The sequence below is a fragment of the Castanea sativa genome, chromosome 11 (assembly GCF_040712315.1).
Source record: "Castanea sativa cultivar Marrone di Chiusa Pesio chromosome 11, ASM4071231v1".
Lineage (NCBI taxonomy): Eukaryota > Viridiplantae > Streptophyta > Magnoliopsida > Fagales > Fagaceae > Castanea > Castanea sativa.
Genome location: NC_134023.1, coordinates 2,167,123 through 2,189,155, shown reverse-complemented (window position 1 = coordinate 2,189,155; position 22,033 = coordinate 2,167,123). Strand labels below are relative to the sequence as shown.

Below are 22,033 nucleotides of genomic sequence, written 5' to 3'. Positions count from 1 at the left end.
TCTTTATTTCCATAACTCAATTCCATCACTCGTAACTCAAAAATGGTGGGACCCATAGCTAAGAAGTCTGTTTGGTTTTTGTTTCTAGTTTTTGTTTCCATCACTCAATTCTCTAATTTTTGAGTGATGAGTTATGGAAAATGAAAACACACTTTAAGTGTTTTCAGTTTCCAAAACTCAGTTTTCAATTGTATTTTCGTAATTAAACACATATGCCTAGGGCCCATTGTCAGTGCAAAGTCACACTGGGTGCTGCTTTTGACAAACCCACCAATGGCTCCTTCTCAGTCTTCACACCAAAAATCAACCCACACAAAAATATCCCACATGCAATCTCAGAGCTCCTCTCATACACACCCTCAGCCCAGCCACGCCTACCGAGCAACCCCACCTCAGCTAACCCACGCCAGCCCGAGCTCAGACCGGCAAACGTGATGCCCAGAAAACCCAGATTTTTTTATAATCTTTCAAGTCCCAAAAAACCCAGATTTAGTATCAAATAGAAACATACAAAACCCACTAAAATTAAACTTAGAAATCTAAACATATGAAGTTCAAGATCAACTCAAAATTTAACAACAAAATCCATAATCAATATAAAAACATGATTTTTACTGGGCTTAGGGATACAAATCTATTAAAAAGAAGAAGAAGAAGAAGAAGAATCCACAAACCCATAGATCTTGTCTTTTCCCCACCATGCCGGCGGCTTCGAGCTCACCATCGGAGCAAACATAGACCAAGTTGAAGAAGAAGATGCCGTAGAAGATGAAGATAAAGAAGAAGCAGTAGCTGAGCTAGACGATGATGATTGTGCCGGGGGCTTCACTGGGTTTGTTGAGGGTTATGGGAGAATATGTGGGCTGAAGGGGAAAAATAAAGTGAAATGCCCCTTAAGTCCTAATATGTAATGCGGGTAAGCTAACCGTGGCCTGACATTGTGCTCAGCCATGGATCCCACAAAAATATAGAAAAATTGAGTGATAAGAAATTGAGTGAAGTGTGCCAAACGGGTGGGTATAGGAAATTTGGGTATTTTAAGTAATAAGTGATGAGTGATGAGTGATGCAAATTGAGTGAGGAGTGATGAGTGATGAAAAAAAAAAAACAACAAACAGCCCCTATGCTCTTAGTTTTTACCAAACACAACTGTGTCTGTCTCTAAAGCAAGTATTCTATTGCTTTTTGAAACAGTGTCTAAAGAAGAAACAAAACAAGTAATGTTTTCTTTGAGGCTACTTGGAAGGAGAGAAAAAGGAGGGAAAGCATGAAGTTTTTGTGGGATCCATCAATTTAGTTTGGTTGACATGAGAGAAAAGAAAGTGGCATTTTTGGAGGGATGAAGTTACTATGGGATCCATAGTTTTGTTATTAGCCCAAATTAAATGAAAGGAGAGTAGAAGGGAGAGCTTTTTTTTTTTTTTTTTTTTTTTTTTTTTTTTTTTTGAGAAACACACACACATAGGGGAAGAGGGAGAAGGGAGAGAGTTGGTAGGTGATTTTGACTTATTATATGTTAAAATTATTAATAGGTAAAAATATACTTTTGGGCCTTATATTTTGATCCAATTTTTGTTTTGGTTCTCACTTTTTAATCATGTCTATCTAAACCCTTGTAAACAAAAAAACGTGTCTATTTTAGTCCTTGTGGTCAACTTACTAACAAAAAATTCACACATGGAAAATGGAGCGCTTTGTTAGCAAGCTTTGCAATTAAAAAAAATAAATAATTGATCCTATGTGCCATTAGCCCCCATTCACGTCATATCCATATCAGCAAACACACACACACACACACACACACACACACACACAAAAAGCCATGTCAGGTTACAAAATAAAAACAAAATTATGAACTTATAATTTTAAAATAATTAATTTTTTTTCTTGTCATTAGTTTTTTTTTTTTTTTTTCAAGAACATATTCATGTTCATGTTTATGTGTTCTTCCGTGTTACTGTTCAACTTCTTCATGTTCTTTCCTCCAAAGAACATGCTTGGTTGCCCAAAAAAGTAAAAAAAAAATATCATAATTAAACATACAAAAACATATAATCTCAAAGAGCTGATAAATCTTAAAGAACAAACTCCAAAACACAAATTAACTCAGGAATTCAAAAAACCCATAAATCTCAAAGAACAGATCCAACCAACCATTGGCAGATCACACCTTCGACCACCACGACAGATCACACACACACATATTGCACTTAGCAACCCATGGTTATGGTGTTACACTTAGCAAAAAAAAAACATAGTTTTGCTAGTTTCAAATGTTTTTTCTTAAATTTTTTTTTAATAACTTGTTTGATTTCTCGCTTGTTTATACATTCCTCAATAGGACACATGTCACCGATTGTTCAAACTAATAAATGTGAGTCATATAATTAACAAAACCCTTAATCACTATACTTAAATGAATACAAATCATTTATATATATATATATATATATATATATATATTGTATTTCACTTCATTTTTTACCAATCACAACTTGCAATGTGTTTGATATTTTTCCATTCTAAACCTTAGCTGTTTTATAAGAAAAGACAAATAAATATATGACAAATTATAATTGGTAAAACATAAAATAGAAAAGGAAGGTATAATTTGTGAGTTAATAGTATTTTTTTTATAACTTTTTTACTTATAAGAGGCAAAAAATAACTACAAGCATAGAAATTGATATATATCCTAAAAATCAACTTATTTGTTTAAAGTCATTTTCTATCTTATTTTTAAATCAATAAGCCACAGAAGAGATGGAAAATGATAATTTTTATGGATTCATTTTTTATATAGTTCAGATTAGATATATATAACAAATCCAAAAGTGTGTTATATCAATTAAAATTTTGAATGACTTGACAATTTCTATATTGTTATATATTGAACAGAAAATATTAACCTCAAATTATAATTCTCTTTCTTTTAAAGTAAAATTGCAAATTGAGAGGAGGGATCCCACCACATTTTGTATGATTAAAATCAGGGTGAATCCACTTACACTTAAAAAGAAATAAAATTTTAAAAACTAAACTAAACTAAAAACACCAAGCACACAACCTACAATTATTTTCACATGATTTGAGCAAACCAAAAGCTAATTAATTAAGCCAAGACATCACCTAGACCATTGCATGCTGCTTTTCTTTGTGTTCCTCATCCATTGTATCAAAAAGTGCTCTACCCCTTGTCTCTGGCAAACATACTGCAAATAGCCCACAACACCCTATCACCAACCCAAACACCACGTAGGATGAAATTCCATCTTTGCTCTCAGCCGCCAGTAGCATTGGACTAAAAACACCACCAAACACAATTGCTTGCCTCACCATCGAAGTAGCAGAGTTCCTCACACAAGTAGGAAACAACTCTATTGTGAAGATGAGTAATATATTGCAAGCAGTACAAGCACTGAAGAAAGATATTATCTCAAGTCCAATTTGGAATCTTGTCCATAACTGGCCTTTCAAAGCACACATGACACTAAAAATCCCACTAATCATTGTGAAAGCAGGCACTGAAATTTTTCTATTCAACTTACTGATAAGCAAGATAGTGAACAAAGAAGATGGTATCTCAGCTAAGGCATTGAAAGTGACACTCAAGTAGAGATTGAATGACAAGTTTCCTAGGCCTAATGGCATGCCATAGTACACCATTCCAATCCCAAAAGCTATCACCATTACTAGTAACAACCTTCGAAAAGCCCATCTTTTCTGCACCAACATCTTAATAGTCGAGTAAACATTCCCATTATTCCATGTTTCTTGCTCAAACGAAACCTCAGAAAAGCTCCAAGTTAAATAACTACTATGGCTAGGTGGTGCGATTCTTCTTAACGTGGCCACCGCTTCTTCTTTACGTCCATGCAGAAATAGCCATCTCGGTGACTCACAAACAAAGAAGTAAACTAGCATAGAATACAAGATTCCTGGGATAGAAGTCCACAAATAAAGAGATCACCAAGATGAAATTCTATTCAAATAAGCTATAGCTGGTAGTGATAAGAACCCAATTGTGAAACAAAGGAATCCTGTCACACCCACTTGGCCTCGCCACCTTTTTCCCACAAGCTCAGCTGTTAAAACAAGTGCAGAAGTTCCAATTGTTGAACGGCAAAATCCACAAACCAATTTTAAAGCCGAGTAAACCCAAATGTTGGTGGAGAAGACAGTAAACAAAGAAGATAGAGACATAGTTAGGCATGAGAGAAAGAGCATGTTTTTGCGTCCAAGTGAGGAATCAGCCAGTGTTGCAAGAACAATTCCACCCACTAAGCAACCCACGAAGAAAGAAGATGCAGGCAAGCCAGTGATAATGGAATGAGAACACTCTAAGTTCCATTCAGATATGATTGATGTATATGCAGGCAAATCCCATGTCCGTGAACTATTCGGAAGATTGCAAATGTTGGAGACTGAGTTACAATCAAGTTGATCAGAAGTACAGTGCCAGGGTTTGCATCAGTGAAGACAGTAATAAATGTCTGTTGTGCATCAAATATCCATGCACTTGATACAACTAGTGCTTGGAGGAATTGGGCCCATCCAAAATCTCCTATATGCCTTTCAATGGTGGAATCAAGAGATGAATGGTGTTTCCCTGGAGGTGGAGGGTCGGTTCTTTCTGAGTTGTCTGAGTTGGGTTGGGAGAGAAGTGGTGTTGAATCTTCCATTCGGAACTGTGTTTATGAAAAGGCAAGAATTGAAGTGTGAGAGGAAGTGAATGAATTATGAAAGTTTTTGCCTTTTAGGCCATGAAATTGGGGAGAGTCCAACAGTGTGTGCCAGGGCAACTGGTCAAGTATCACATTTAATAATAACCTCGCGAAAATATTTTGTTTGTTCCTAGAAAAATTTAGTCTTAATGGTCTTTGATCGAGAAGATTCCCCGAAACAAAACATTACAACAAAAATGCTTTTGTTTGAGACATGTTGAATGAGGGAGGCATACTAAAGAGCACACCTGTGATCTGAAAGAGTAAACTCCAAATAGCTTATATTTGTGAGTTTGTTACTTACATCAGCATTTTCTTAGACAGGGACACTTGAACATTGAAAGTTCAATTAGTGTATAAAACACCTATGAATATTTAGATCCTCAAATCAAAATAACCAACACACTCTAAACCATATAAGCTATGACTAAATTGGTAACACACTTGAAGCCATATCTTATCACAAACACAGCAGTAATTAAAAGGTAAAGAGAAAGGGAAGAGAAATGCAAATACAAGATAACACGCTGATATATTATCGAAGAGAAAACCGAAGAACTTGGCGAAAAACTTCTCTGCTGCCCTCCAAGCGGTCAATAATCCACTAGAGAATAAAGTTGGGATATACGAATAGCAAAAGACCCTCCAAGCCTAATCTACCAAGTGCACCTAAGCCCTCCAAGCGCTCCAACAAGGTTACGCCGAGCCTTATCTTCTCTAGTTTACCGGATCCCGCAATAAGCCCATTGCATCAACCAAAAGAATTGGTCCCTTCTGAACTGCTTCCCAAGATCCAAAATACCTCCTCACTGATGTGGGTACGGTGAGATAAGGATTTAGCTAAATGTACCTCTCAAGGATATGACAATAGAGAAGGTGAGAGTAGAGAAATTTGGAGAATCAAAGGATGAAGATTGTGGATGAGTCAATCTTATTTTTCTCTAGAGTTCTCTCTCAAAATTCTCTTTGGAAGCCCACTACATTTCGTGGGTATAAGAGTATTTATAGTAATGTGTAGGAGGAATGTGAAACGTCAAGTTTTATCCAAACAGGGCATTCTAGCGACTCGACCTCACAACTAGAACGAGTCGCGAGTTAACCGCCTGACCAGACTGGAAGTTTTGTCCTGTAGTGCTCTAGCTATCACGACCCTTCAGCTCTCCTGCATACTCCACAAGTGTACCACCTTTGGCGACTCGGCAGTTGTGAGCCAATCGCGAGATCCAGTCGCGAGGTTCTTCTTGAGTGCATACATTTGAGATTTTTTCACACTCTCTCACACACTACCCTTACATAATTCCCACCTAAATACATGGTATCTAATTGCTAAATTACAAACAAATTTGACACGAAATAAAACCAACACATGATTAAATAAATTCAACCTTACAAACATGAACATAATCTTGATCAAGATCATGATGATTGGCCAAGGGCATGTTAATCCCTGAAGCGTTGCTTTGTCTATTCCTAAATCAATTATAATACTAATATATATTCACTTCACGTCAAACACAAAGATCAGTGCATTTGGAAACAAGAGCCAACGTGCATTACAAAGGCAGCATCAATTATAATAATCAGTTACTTTTTTAACTTTTTCTTATTTAATTTATTCCACAGTTAATATTGAAAGTTGTTTTTTTTTTAAGTCCCAATCTCAAACTCAACCTAATCTTAATGCAATAAAAATACATTTTACAATACTAACATGCCAACTAGTGGTAATCAACTTGCATTAAAATTTCATATGAAACAAGTAACAATGATACAAGGATAAGGCTGAGATCCTGACCTCTCCATTGGAAAGGTCAAATAAAGAGTAACATGGGACCACTACTGCTACCAGATTCACCTATTTGTGGGGAAACTGATTGCAACGCTCCCATTGTTTCATAGCGTGATCTTTCCACTTCCTCCCTTGCCAATTGCTAGTAGCTACGGTTTCTATGAGATTCTTTTGGCTTTTGATATCTGGCTCTCAACCATGTTGGGTTACACGTGTGAGTAAAGTTTCACATTGAATAAAGATGAGAAAAATGAGTGGTTAATATAGCATAATTGAAAGACATACTTATTGGGATTAGGCCTCTTGGGTTAAAATATGTTTCTATATGTTATATTAATTACTCAAGGAAACTCCCCAATGAGCTTATCTCCCAACAAGTGGTATTAGAGCCCATGGATATAAACTCCCACCTAGAGGAGAGGAAAAGTATGTATTAAATTATTACCATGTCCCTTGAGTGTATTGGTAGTATTTAATTAGTAGGTAGTTTTTCTAATAATATGTAAGGGCACAGATTTAAGAAAACTTACTTTTTTTTTTCCCTCTTGTTTCAATTCTTCTTCTTTGTATATCCAAACACTATAAAAGAAAATATTTTCTTTTCCACTTCCTTTCAATTATTTCCTTCCTTGCACTTTTCTTTCCTCTTTCCACCCTTCAACTACAAGCAACGCGTAGTTTTAAAGCTCTAAGTGTTTTTTATCAGCAGTGATGCTGTGATGGTATGTTATATGAGACTCTTTTAACTAGTCCTAAAGATGTGAAACACATTTTGATTGCTTTGGTTCCTAGCTAATTGTGATAAAACAACAGTTTATATCAATATAGACTAAATAATTTGGATTAAGATCCGGTTCAATAATTAGAATTATTGCACCATGCATTAGCAAATCAATGGATAAGATCAAAAGATTCAAAAGTCACTTTTAATCTTAACCCTTGAATAAAAAAATAAATAAAAAAATTTAACCTTCAACTTTTTACTATTTTACTTTTACACTTATTTTTTTTAACTTCTCTCTCACATACATATTGCAATTCGACTGACATAACTGTCACATAGATTTTTGCTGGTCGGCTTGGAGCCTGAGATTGATGATTACTTCCAATGTATGCTTTTCAAATTGTTTGTGTCTGGAAGACAAGGTGCGAATAATTTCATCATTGCACAAGAGCTAATTCAATCTCTATCAACCTGAAAAGGGAAAGGAAGGGTCATGACGATCGAAATTGATTGCAAAAAGAGTTTTGACCATTTTGAATATATATATATATATATATATATATATACACACACGAAATCTCTTAGGCTATAGCTGTGCATCTTAGTGAACTGTCACCATAGAGATTGGAAGGCCCAAAAGACCTTTAAGACCAATCCTTGTTTATCTCATCTTCTCTTTAATCAACCATACAAATTATGTTTCAAAATTATTTTGGTTTCTCTAAAATGATTCATATAAGTACTCTCATTAGACTCTTTAAAAATAATGTTTCAACTCTTTTTTAGCGGAACTCAAGTAAAACAATCACACATCAGTATCAATATTTTATCCTACAATTTTAAAATTGCATAGTGCCCTCGTTATATTAACTGGGGTTGCACTTTTCCTCGCTAGATAATATAAAATGATAAAGCATTCATCTCTCTCTCTTCGTAAACTTTGGTGCTCCCTCTCTCTTAAGCTGGGGCCATTTTTAGCAAGGAGGAGCCTCAATAGTGGTCGATCTCACTGGTGCCGAGAAGGTAGTTTTTGCACAGCATCAAACGAAACCCAAAGACTTAGGCATTGTAGATTTGATTTGAAATTTCACCAAATTTTCTTGCTTTCTGCTTCGATCGATTTTTCCCCAATGTACTTGATGATGGTTATGGTGCCCGGTTGAGTGTGTATAAGTCTACCATATAGAGGCGAGTGGTCTGCAGGTTGTCGGTTTGTTTATGCCTATGGGTGTGTAAGCTTGGTGGATTGTGGGCATGTGGTGTGGGAGTGCTCAAAATAGTTGTTAGCTTCAATTATTATGACTTTTTTTCATTAACCTTGAATTAGAGTATCTGTTTTAGTAGCTTTTATTTTACTTTCTTTTTTCTTTTTTTATATATTTATTCTTCTCTGCTCAAATTTGGAAGGTAAATATTTCTTTTTCTTTTTTGATACGAAGTAAAAATTTCTAATGTTCAATCATCTGCACCAAATAAATAAAATACTCTCTTGGATGTGTATATCCGGACCTAAATAAAGAACAGTCAATGACGAATATCCTACGATACGATTGAATACTTTAAAATAACGGATCTAACTTTCGTTCCCGTCATGCTATATTATGTTCAAGTGGTTTTATCAAAGGGAAATGTTAATAAGCATCGTGCGTTGCTTGTTAAGATTTCCCTTTTTGGGTCTCATTTTGAAAAAATGTCAAAAAAATTTGCCAAAAGCTACCCAAAAATCTGAGAAGCTGCCAAAAATTGTGTCAGACACCTTACTGTCCCCGTTAACACAACCCTTTATCAAATGCCAACCAGCTTAGAGTCCATATCAAATCAGCTATATGTGTATGTGTGTATATTCAATTCAGCTTAGAATCTCACTTCTCATCATATTGTTGTTGTACGTGTGTATTTACTTTCCTTTTCTAGTTAAATCACCAAAAGGCAAGGCTGGGCTTCCTTTGTTTTTAATTACTGAATTGTCGTTTGTGGGTGGTTTCAAATAAACAAGCTGATTTGCATTACTTGTGGGTAATCTTGTGATCCTTTGGCTGCTATATGTAAAGTTGATTTGACTAACTTCTCATCATATTGCTGCTGTATGTAAAATTCAATACACTCCAACCATCTAAGGTTCTTTCTTTTTGTGCATGATCTTGATAGGCAGAGTTTGTTATGTTAACATAAAAGTGATTAGTGTCTTACATGCGATTTTGAGTTAGGACTCACAATATAAAAGCCAATAGATATTATTGTTGCTCCAATAAGACAGTAAAATGTAGAGAAGAAAACCTATCTACTAAGCTAGAGTTTTGATTTTTTAGGCTTATTATGTTATTGTTATTAAGAAATGGATTCGCATATGCGGGGGATTAAAACTTCACAAAGCTCTTAGAAGAGGGGCCTAACATGAATAATGAACTTATGATGCCCTCCACAAAATGAAGTGCATACCCAAAAGCCTCCACCCAAAGTTCAAATGGAATACATTGCTAAGAAGACAACGGGTTGGTGATTTCACAATAGAAGAAGATTGCCTCATTGTGTAGGCATGACTCAATATTTCATTAGATGTGGTGCAAGGGAATGAACAAAATCACAAAACATAATTGAATAGAGTTTTGCTGTACTTCAATAAAGAGAAACATTTGCATCTACTCATAATGCAAACTTTTTAATGAATCATTGGTCAACAATTCGACTTCATATTGAACTTTGTTTATCCTCCGATCTATGCTGGAGTCAGACTAATAATAATTGATTTTCTAGGATTGTTTAGCTAAAAATATGAGGCTGGTGTGAATGCTCTAACAAATTTCATTACCCAAATGTGTTAAACCAACGGAATATGAGCTCCTAACATTGAATTCTCAGCACATAAGTCAAGAGATGGGTAACCATTTCTGAGTCTGATTCCAGCATAGATTGGAGGATAAACAAAGTTCAATATGCTAAAAGAACCGCAAGAACCCATCTTTTTCTTATGTATGGCCTGGTTAATAATTAGCAGAGTAAATTTTGATGTAATAACCTAGGATGCATAGACATTTCATTTGAGGTGTCATAGCCATGTCATACTGGTATTGTACCTGCTATTTCATATTATAATTTTTCAAAAATTGTTTGTGTCACTGTGTCGTACTTGTATCTGTATCCATACCCATATCCATGTCCATGCATCCTATAAGTAATAACTAACAACATTGGAAAACTTTTAGTTTTTTATTTTTGTAAATTAGCAATTAAAATTTAAAACTCTGATTGTTTAATAGTCACAGTACAAATATTCTAGTTCAAGCTCTCTCTCTCTCTCTCAAAATCCTGTGGGGTCAATATTTCAGAATACATGAAATGTAACTGGTCTCACTTCTTTAAATGAGAAAGCAAAAGCAGGAAATTATACACATAAGAACCCAAAATTGCAGTCATACCAAAATTAAAATGCAAAGAGAAGGTGAAATGTAAACTCTCTTCCACCAACTACATACAGTGAACTTGGAAGGCACCATACAACTCTTGCTTCTTTTTCTTCTTCTTTTTTTTTTTTTTTTTTCTTTTTTTTTAATGAGCAAGTGAGTAACTTTCATGGAGATAAAGAATAGAACGACAAGAACACAAAAAAGCCAGATTTAAAACAAACGCTGCAAAATCAACAAAGCTTTGCAACACAACTTGCTATTAAGACCCGGCAAATGCACAAGAGATTACAATACACTCAGGAGAAATACAAAGCGATTAGTGTTGGGCTTTGTGGAGTCTAGTTGTGTTTAATCCGAATTTATGACCCGACCCAAAATAAAAGTGTTACGATTTTTAAAGGGATTTTTCTTAGGCTTAAACCATAGAGCGGAGGCTTTGGCTGTTTTTAGCCTATTGTGAATCATATGTGTAGGATAGAAAAAATATTGTTTAGAGAATAAGGTTTGGTGTGATATTTTGAGAAAAAAATTGTATTGTCGCATTTTATATTTTTCCTGGTGAATAGTGAAATTTCTGCAATTCTGTAAACAACCTTAATTACAATTTAACTAGGTAATACACCAACCAAGTACCAATACTACTTGGGACTTTTAAGAAGACTCGATTCAGGAATCCCCCAAGAACAACAAAACAAAGGGCCCAGTTCATGATAGAATGCTTAAAACGTGCTCTGGCAGCAACACAGGCTCTACCTTCCCACTTAATGAGCTGCATTAAACTTTCCTCTGTTCTTCGCTGACCACCATGAATATGTTGTTTCCTAGGACCCGTAGATGACAAAGTGCTGCTCCCCAAACACATTACACAGAATTGGCCTTAAACTCCTACCCATCCAATTAATTAAACCCAATCAACGATCTCATCCCAATTGATTGCAGCTCTACAAATCAATCATAATATCATGATCTCAACCCAATTTCCTGCACTAGTAGATGTACCAGAATTTGGGGGAACCAGACAGGTTTGTCCTGATCACCAAATTTGGTTGAAGGCAGCTTTCTTTGAATGGCTACCTGAGCATCAGATCTAGCAGGTTTCCAGCAACAATTCCTACCCCTTGGCACTTAAGAAATCTTTGCCTCTAAGCTGCTAGCAGTATCACTTATCACGCTACACCCACAACCTGGTATTGAGGACCCCATATGGTTGCCAATAGTCTAGCCATTACGAAATAAACCTCTGAACACCAAGATAATTACTAACTGGCAGTTTGCCTTCTTTAAATTGTAAACTTCTCAAGAATCAGGATAAACAAAGCATTTATAACAAATATTGTATTATTATTAATGTATCATGCCAAGGTCTATATGAGTCAATTATCCACTGGATTCAAATAAAATTGAACACCAAGAATCCAGGATTGAACCTTTTTATTTTTTAAAACAAAACCCCAAGTTTGAACTTGATACTTCAGAATATCTTCTTTGTCCTAAGATTATTGTATAATTTTTGCTTTGTTTAATAAGCACACAAAAGGGCACACTCTGTTGAACATCATGATTGACCAAGGGGAGTTATCCTTGAAACTTTTCTTTATCCAGTTAGCTCAACTGATAAAATATATTATCATTGAATAAAAGATTTATAATTTAATTCATGTCTATACAAAAAATCAATTGATATACCAACCGTATAATAAAAAACAATTATCATGAAGTGAACATCATAAATTTAAAATACTATCATATCTTAAAAAAAAAAAAAAAAAAACTGGCATATCCTTGAACTTTCCCTTCGTCTATTTCTAAAAAATTATAGTTTATCTCTTAACCAATAACATTTATTCGGTTTGTCTACTACTAATTTATTAAGACTTCCCTTCAAACACAAGAACCAACCTAGCAATGACAAAGAAAGCCTCAATAAAATGTACAGCCAACAATTTCTATCTTCTAGCATCAATTGAACTCACCAAGAAAATTATCTCCCAGCTCAAGTGTATGTATGGTGTAGTTTTTTTCTCCCCTTATAAAAGTGTTTCTAAGACCTCACCCTTTCGAAAAGCATTTTCTCCCCTTACCCAACTTGTTTTTAGATCAAAATAATCCAATACAAATATATTATACAATTGTAGCATTCCTATCATTAATTTGGCAGTGCTTGTCACTTTAAATACTTTAGATAATATACTATATCAATGACATAATAAGCTTTACTTTATAAATATTGTGGGCTGGGAATGGATCGCTGTACCATTTCTCCATCAGAATGATAATAATAGCATAATATTGTTTTAAGTGTTCATCCAACTAATTGTCTTGTCTAAGCAAAAGCTCAAAAGTATTATTTAATTGAATTCGAAAACCTCGGCAGCAAATTTGTTATTACTAGCTTGTTTTCAGCCAACAGCCAACCATGGTTGTGTTGTTTAAACAATTCCATTTAATAAATCTATGTATTATATTCCGTTCCAACTGCTCACCCACACGCATATAGATCTCTGTCTTGTAATTAACAAAATCCTTGTAATCACTGCACTTAAATGTATGATTTGTGAGTTAATAGTATTTTTATAACTTTTTTACTTATTCATAGATTTAATCTCTCAATAGGATTATCTTACATGACCTTCTTGCCCAATAAATAAATTTAACGTAATCAAGCAAAATCCTTATCATAATTCTATTGTATGAGCAATGTAAGTTCACAACTTAAACGCTGTTTGACGTGAGGGTTTGAAAAGAAACTTCGTTTATTCAATAAATTTTTTCTTTCTTTCCTTTTTCCATGGGCATGAATCATATAGTAATTCTATACTTCTAATATCATATAAAAAGCCACAATTTTTACCCCAAATATCTTACGTAACAAGTTGTAACTGACTAATTGTCACTTTCACTTAAACCAATCAATTTTTTTTTCTACTAAATCAGAACCCCATTCACATGGGTTGTTCTACGGTACCCCCATTTTTTTTAGGGGAAACGGTGCCCACTCAAATCTTGACCCTCAATTGTAATAGTTTTAATCCTGACCGTATATTTAATTTTAGTGAATACCGATTACCAAAAGAGTAAGTTTCCATATAAAAGCTGAAGGGGATAAAAATAGTAAATGGATGGACAGAGATGACGGGTCGACACCATGAGTGACCCAGCTATGACGGTTGGGTGTTGCTGAATATCCGTCCTGTATAAATTAATTATGGCTGCCACGTGGCATGTCGTTTGATACATTTCGGATAAGCCTTTGCTTTATCCCCACGCAAACGTGTATATTTGGACTTCTTGCGACGCACGTTTGGGAAGACTCCTATATGGAAAGGAACTTGAGAAGGAAGTTGTATCCTTAAAGAAAGGTAATTCTACTCAATATAAATACCCCAGAAACCCTAGGTATGAAGGTACGCATAATATTCTTAACTCTAGCACTCTAGGGTTAAAGGAACAAGATTCTAACTTGACCTTCGGAGGGTATTCGGCCGACACCACACCGGTGCTCTCTTCTAGGTTCTTCGTTTTACTTTTGCAGGTGTTGCTTTCGTTTGAGGAGTGTTTGGAACTCACTGGTGATATTTTCGGCATCATCAGTTGGCGCCGTCTGTGGGAACGAGGAAGAAAATCTTCTGATTATTTTTAGCCTCGCTCTATCCCTGAGACAAAGAGTTGCATGGCACTCACCCGATCGATGGCGACGAACAACAATCAAGGCGACGAACCACGTCCCACCGCTTTGGAAAGGCAGGTCCAAACGCTTGCGGCGGCGGTTGAGCGCCTCACTAAGCAAAATCATGATTTGGAAGAACAGTTGCGGCAAATAACCGCAAATCAAAGTGCACCACAGGAAGATCAGGAGGGCGCTAGCCCCGAAGGAAGGAACGTGGAAAGACCTGAGGGCAGCAACGCTCCGACTAGACCCGAGCGGCAAGTAACCAATCCACCACTTGCTTTAGAAACAGTGCCGACCCACATAGCCACCGAGATGCAGGAGATGAGGGAACGTATGGATGCCATGATGAACGCCCTTAAGGGAAGGGTATCCAGCAATCTGGACGACCTAGTCCATAGAACGGATTCACCATTCACAGCGTTGGTGAATTCATACCCCGTCCCTTCGAAGTTTAAAATGCCCCATGTGGAAAACTATGACGGATCCAAGGACCCGTTGGATCACCTGGAGTCTTTCAGAACTCTAATGCATCTTCAGGGTGTACCGGACGAGATCATGTGCAGGGCTTTCCTCACCACCTTGAAAGGGCCTGCGAGGGATTGGTACAGCAAGTTGACGCCCAATTCCATCGGCACTTTTAAGGAATTAGGTGCACAGTTCGTGTCACACTTCATTGGAAGTCATCGGCACAAGAGGTCTATTGCATGTATATTGGGAATTAAACAACGAGAGGGTGAGACTTTAAGGTCTTATATAGCCCGCTTTAATAAGGAATCCCTCTCGATAGACGAGGCCGACGACAAGACACTTGTGGCAGCATTCACAAACGGGTTACAAGAGGGTAAGTTCTTATTTTCCCTATGTAAGAATGACCCAAAGACTATGTCCGACGTCTATTACAGGGCGACGAAGTATATGAACGCGGAGGATGCCTTGCTGGCCAGAGAAGACTACAAACCAAAGAAAAGGGAGAGAGAGGAAGATATGAAACCAGATAACGGACGAAAAGTGGCTAGAACCAGAGATCGACGAGAAGACCGGAGACCCAAACCGCCTTCAGGGAGGTTCACAAGTTTCACCCCCCTCACGGCCCCAATTGACCAAGTGCTAATGCAAATCAAAGATGAAGGAAGCTTGACATTCCCGGGTAAGTTGAAGGGAGATCCGAACAAGAGGTCGAGAGATAGATATTGCCGCTTTCACCGGGACCACGGCCATGATACGACGGATTGTTTTGATTTGAAACAACAGATTGAAGCCCTTATAAGGCAAGGAAGGTTGCAAAGGTTCGTGAGGAAGGAAAGAACTGATCATCCTCAGGAGCAGAATCCTAGACGAGAAAACGAGCGTCCCAGACCACCGGTAACAGACATACGGATGATAATGGGGGGCAACGCTTCAGTAGGATCGTCCAAGAAGGCCAGAAAGACTTATTTAAGGACGGTACAAAGTGTCCAATCGACGGGACCTTCATTAGAAAGAATACGGCGAAACGGCTCCAGCATCGAGTTTTTTGAAGACGAGGCCCGGCGCCTTCACCACCCCCATGACGACGCGCTTGTGGTTAGCATCCAGGTAGGGGATTTCAACGTCCACCGAGTTCTAGTAGACAACAAGAGCTCAGTAGACATCCTTTACTATCCTGCGTTCTAGCAGATGGGGATTGCAAAGGAGCGCCTGATCCCGGCACGCGCGCCCCTCGTCGGCTTTGGGGAAACCCGAGTCCATCCTTTAGGATCCGTTACATTGGAGGTGACGGTAGGAGACTACCCACGACAAATAACTAAAAATGTCTCCTTTCTAGTGGTGGATTGTTCTTCAGCATACAACGCTATACTCGGACGACCTACACTCAACGCATGGAAAGCCATCACTTCAACCTACCATCTGATGATCAAGTTTCCCACTGAACATGGGGTTGGAGAACTACGCGGAAATCAAGTAACTGCGAGGGAATGCTACGTGGCCATGATGGAGATGGATGACCCTGTACAGACAATGAGCATCTAAGAAAAGAGAATAATGGAAGAACCCGTGGAGACATTGGAAGAAGTCCAACTAGATGATTCAAGGCCCGATCGAACCACCGGGATAGGAACCTCGGTCGACCAACCGATTCGACATGCGCTTTTAACGTTCCTTAAAGAGAACCAAGATGTGTTCGCATGGAGCCATGACGACATGCCGGGAATAGATCCGGTTGTCATAGTTCATAAATTGAATGTATCACCCTCCTTCCCCGAGTCCGACAAAAGAAACGCGTGTTTGCCCCCGAGCGAGATCGGGCCGCAGCGAGAGGAAGTGCGGAAGCTACGAGAAGCGGACTTCATACGAGAGGTGTACTACCCGCAGGGCCGGCGAACGTGGTAATGGTCAAAAAGTCAAATGGGAAGTGGAGAATGTGCGTTGATTTCACGAATCTGAACAAAGCATGCCCTAAAGACAGTTATCCGCTCCCACGGATTGACGCCTTAGTCGACTCAACCGCAAAACATGAGTTGTTGAGCTTCATGGACGCCTTCTCGGGGTATAACCAGATTAAGTTGGAGAAGACAGATCAAGAGAAGACATCATTCGTGACGAGTCAAGGGCTTTTTTGCTATAAGGTGATGCCATTCGGGCTCAAGAATGCAGGAGCCACATACCAAAGATTAATGAACAAGATGTTCGAGCACCAGATTGGCCGAAACGTCCAAGTCTACGTAGATGACATGTTGGTAAAAAGCGTAAAAGCGTCGGATCATCTGAGGGACCTCCAGGAGACTTTCGACACTCTTCGAACGTACAAAATGAAGCTGAACCCAAGCAAATGCACATTCGGAGTAACTGCTGGAAAGTTCTTAGGGTTCATGGTGTCCCAGCGGGGCATCGAGGTCAACCCCGAGAAAGTAAAAGCAATAATGGATCTAGCTCCTCCAAGGACGGTGAAGGAAGTGCAAAGCACGACGGGAAGATAGCGACCTTGAATAGGTTTGTATCAAGAGCAACGGACAAGTGTCTCCCTTTCTTTAGGACGCTAAGGAGATCTTTTGAATGGACGGACGAATGCCAAAGAGCATTTGAAGAGTTGAAGGCATATCTCTGTGCCCCACCGTTGCTAAGCCCGTCTACGCCAGGGGAGGAATTACTCCTGTACCTGGCTGTCTCATCGGCAGCGGTAAGTGCGGCTCTCATTAGAGAAGAAAGGAAGGTACAGAAGCCCGTCTACTTTGTAAGCCGGGCGCTACGAGGCGCGAGAGGAAAGGTACCCACGGATGGAAAAACTCGCCTTCGCGCTTGTAACTGCAGCCCGAAAACCGAAACCGTATTTTCAAGCACACGCAATAATAGTCACGACGGATCAACCATTGCGGAGAGCAATGAACAATCTGAAGCCGCCGGACGGATGGCCTTGTGGGCAATCGAGCCGAGCGAGTACGATATCCAATACCGGCCACGAACACCGTGAAAGGACAAATATTGGCGGACTTTATTGCGAGTTCACTACACATGAGGAGCGGGGGCGAGAGGAGCCCACATGGAGAATTCACACAGACGGATCCTCCAATAAGCATGCGGGAGGAGTCGGAGTTGTACTCCATACCCCAGAAGGAGATAAGATTGAATGTATGATCCGTCTGGAGTTCCCTACTACGAATAATGAAGCGGAGTATGAGGCCACGATGGCGGGATTGGAGCTTGCAATAGCGGCCGGGGCCGGAAGGCGGTGGTATACTCCGATTCCCAAATCGTAGCTAGCCAAGTTAATGGGAGTTATGATTGCAGGAGTGAACGAATGAGAAAGTACCTCGGAGAAGTGAAGGGTCGAACTAATGACCTCCAATTCACAATAACTCAAATCCCGAGAGAAGAGAACCAAGAAGCGGATCGACTTGCAAAGGCTGCTTCGGCCGAACCTATGGTTATCCCGAACGAGGTATTATCCTTTGTCCAATATTCGTCGTTGCTAGATAACGTTCGAGGTGCGGGAGTTAACCACCGAAGACGATTGGACGATTCCAATTGTGACATACCTCAAGGACGGGAAGCTTCCGGACGGGAAGGAAGAAGCCAGAAACCGAAGGTTAGAGCCGCCCGATTCATACTAATCAAAGGCATCCTCTACAAAAGAGGATTCTCCCGACCATATCTAAGATGCCTAGGCCATGACGAAGCGAGATTATGTAATGAGGGAAGTTCATGAAGGGATTTGTGGAAACCACTCGGGATCGAGGTCTCGGTACACAAGCTACTCGGAGCCGGGTATTATTGGCCGACAATGCGAAGGATGCCCATATTTACGTGAGAGCTGCGATAAGTGTCAACGGTTCGGCAATCTTATTAGGCAGCCAACGGAGGAACTCACACCCATGACGGCCCCATGGCCGTTCGCACAATGGGGATTGGACATCATGGGTCCATTTCCAATGGCCGCAAGACAAGCGAAGTTCTGGTAGTAGGAATCGACTACTTCACCAAATGGGTGGAAGCGAAGCTCTTGCTACAATCACGGAGAAAAATATTCGCAACTTTGTATGGAGAAATATTATCTGCCGCTATGGGATCCCGAGAGTACTCGTGTCGGACAATGGGAAGCAATTCGACAACGATGCGTTCCGAGACTTTTGTTCTCAGCTAGGAATCAAGAATCACTATTCGTCACCCGCTCATCCACAGGCTAATGGACAAGTTGAAGTCACGAACCGGTCCTTGTTAAAGATCATCAAGACCGGCTTGAGGGGGCAAAGGGCATATGGCCGGACGAGTTACCAAGCGTCTTATGGGCGTACGAACGACGGCAAGAACGCCAACGGGAGAAACACCGTTTCGATTGGCGTTTGGTGCCGAAGCCCTCATACCGGCGAAGTAGGTTTGACGAGCTACCGCGTGGAAAGCTATGACGAGAATGAGAATGCTGAAGCATTACGTCTAGAGCTTGACCTTGTTGACGAAGTCAGGGCAACGGCGGCTCAAAGACTGGCGCGGTACCAGGACATGATGGCAAAACACTACAATTCTAAGGTTCGGCACCGGGACTTCAAAGTCGGAGATCTAGTGTTACGAAAAGTGCTTGGCGCTACGAAAGATGCATCCCTGGGAAAGCTGGGTCCCAACTGGGAAGGCCCGTACCGAATCATTTCATGGCACAGGAAGGGAACGTACTACTTGGAGACATTAGACGGAAAGAAGTTGAGCCATCCCTGGAACACGGAGCACCTGAAGAAGTACTACCAATAGTGCAGCAGTCACAATACCTAGGCTGCCTTACTTTCAGTTTAGTTTTAGACAGTTGTAGTTTTTACTCTTTAGACAGCTTTTCTTTTTCATGAACAATTTGTTTTATTGAACTTATGGGAGGAATTTTTTAAATAAATGCATGCTGATGAAAACCTACAAGTCCACATAGTGGACGGATCACACAAAGGGTGAAGAACCTACAAGTCCACATAGTGGACGGATCACCCAAAGGGTGAAGAGCCTACAAGTCCAAAAAGTGGACGGATCATCCAAAGGGTGAGAAACCTACAAGTCCACAAAGTGGACGAATCACCCAAAGGGTGAGAAACCTACAAGTCCACAAAATGGACGGATCACCCACAGGGTGAGAAATTTACGAGTCCACAAACTGGACGGATCACCAAAAGGGTGAAAAACCTAAAGTTCACAAAGTGGACGGATCACCCACAGGGTGAGAAACCTACACGTCCACAAAGTGGACGGATCACCCAAAGAGAAAGAAATCTAGTTCGAAAAATGAACGGTTAGCAAAAATACATTTGAAAGGCCATTCATCAAGTGGACGGGTTAACTGAAAGTACGACGGATAATGAGCAAGCAACATGCAGTAAAAGATTCGATAAATCAAAGTTAAAATTACAAATGACGGATTAAATAAAGTTCTCTTACAACGGTAAAAACTTTTACAAAAAGCAAGTGTCCTATTCATTCTTAGGAGGAGAGTTCTCGACCATTGGACCATCATTTGGCTGGCTAGGAGGTGGAACTTCGCCTTCGTCGGCTGGAGCAGCGACGGCAAATACTTCTTCTGTACTTTCTGAACGGACGGATTGTGCAAGCGTTTGCCCTTGGGCGTCAATGGATATATGGGATACGTCCAGGTCAGGGTACGATGACTTCACCTGACGGATGGCGTCATCGAACCCGTCAGCAAAGGAGCTCCCCAGCTCCGTCAGAAGGAGTTCAGAATCCCGGTATTCTAGAATGGCTATCTCCTTCGCGTTGTGAAGCTTGGATGTTGTCTCCGTCAGCTGCTTCTCCTTGTCCTTTAATATCTCACGAAGATGCCCGTTCTCCTTTTCCACCTCCTCTCTGACCTGCTCCGAGCATTTGAGCTTTCTGTCCATATTGATCTTGTAGGTCTTCAACTCGTGCAGTTCATCCTCCATCGTCTTGCCTTTCTTTCTCAGACGGTCCATAGATGTCTCGTGATTAAGACAACGGCCAAGAAGCCCTTTCATCATCACCATGGCCTGAAAGCAAAGTACAATGTCATGACGGATGTGATGAAACTTAGCAACAATACTAGGCAGATTCAAGATTACCTGTGCAAGGGTGAAAAGACCCGTCTCACCCATCGCCTCCGTTGAATGGTTGCCAAGGTCTGCATAGTCGTCAGCTGTCAGCATAGATGACATCTTCTCCAGGGCGTAGCCAGAATCCTCCCGGAAGAGGACGGGTGGTTTCTCTCCTTCTGGGCCTTTCATAAAGCCCTTTCCTTTTCCATGCTTGACAACTGTCTTCTCTGCCTCCAAGGCCACGACAGGTTCAGAGGTCTTTTGCTTCTTGGGAGGACGGTCCGTTTTTTCAACTTGAATCCGTTTTGACGGTACAGGAGGGACCGTCCCCTTTGTTTGACCTCCCTCTTGTTTTTTCTTCGCCGCCTGTTGCTTAATGAATGCTTTCCTCCTGGCGGCGTCCATCTCTGTAAATCAAAGACGGATGAGAAGGGAAAAATAAAAGTAAAATAAGAGAAAAATTAAAGACGGGTATAATGTTGATGGACTTGCGTTTTCGAATTCTGTTATCGTATTGACGGGCAGCGGATGAAGGTTCTGGTCCGTCACAATACCAGTGAAGCGTGTCGAGTGTGACGAGTTGAGCCCAAGTCCTCTCTTGCAATTTTGTTTTGTTGAAGATTTTCTCCAGAAAATTCCACAGCTCCAAATCAACTTGTGGACGGTCCCGCGCTGCAATAAAGGACGGTTAGGCCTAAAAGAAAAAATGAAAACAAACTTCAAAGACTGGACGGAAGCAAAAGGGATACACATACCCGACGGAGGCATTATGCCCCATGTTGTGTCGACGGGCATATTAGTTACATCTCCTGGATGACACATCCATTCGTCCCCTTCTAAAAAGAAGTAACGGCTCTTCCAGTCTCTGTTCGAGTCTGGAGTGTCACTGACGAGCCTCAATAAAGGACTTCTAGCTGCGAAGCTATACATCCCCTTGGACTTAACAATCTCTGTCGGACGGTAACAATGGAAAAATTCTTCCACCGTCAACCTTCGGGAACCGTCAGACATTGCCCCGTACAAAACCTCAACCCCAATGAACACTCTCCAGGCATTGGGGGAGATTTGGGTGACGGACAGACCAAGGTATTGAAGAAGTCGACGGTGAAGAGAACTTAATGGAAACCTGAGCCCCGCCTTTAAAGCTTGCTCGTAGATCCCAACACCGTCTACTCCCTTGTAGTAGCATTTCTCGGATTTTTTGGGA

General features: G+C 39.9%; 1 protein-coding gene and 1 pseudogene across 1 annotated transcript; both read right to left on the bottom strand.

Moving 5' to 3' along the window:
• Positions 1-3,097: 3,097 nt before the first annotated feature.
• Positions 3,098-5,182, bottom strand: LOC142617557 (organic cation/carnitine transporter 3-like; annotated as a pseudogene).
• A 15,047-nt stretch (positions 5,183-20,229) lies between these two features.
• Positions 20,230-21,231, bottom strand: LOC142615607 (uncharacterized). The gene is made up of 2 exons (XM_075788346.1): positions 20,854-21,231; positions 20,230-20,781 (listed from the first exon to the last, which is right to left on the bottom strand). The coding sequence occupies exons 1-2, from the start codon at positions 21,229-21,231 to the stop codon at positions 20,230-20,232; spliced, it is 930 nt and encodes a 309-aa protein (XP_075644461.1).
• Positions 21,232-22,033: the final 802 nt, after the last annotated feature.

What these genes read in the sequence shown, in the direction of transcription:
- LOC142615607 (XM_075788346.1), bottom strand. Translation starts at nt 21,231, where the DNA reads ATGGACGCCGCCAGGAGGAAAGCATTCATTAAGCAACAGGCGGCGAAG. An exon ending in GTCTTTTCACCCTTGCACAG is followed by an intron (nt 20,782 to 20,853) that starts GTAATCTTGAAT and finishes CTTTGCTTTCAG; the next exon opens with GCCATGGTGATGATGAAAGG.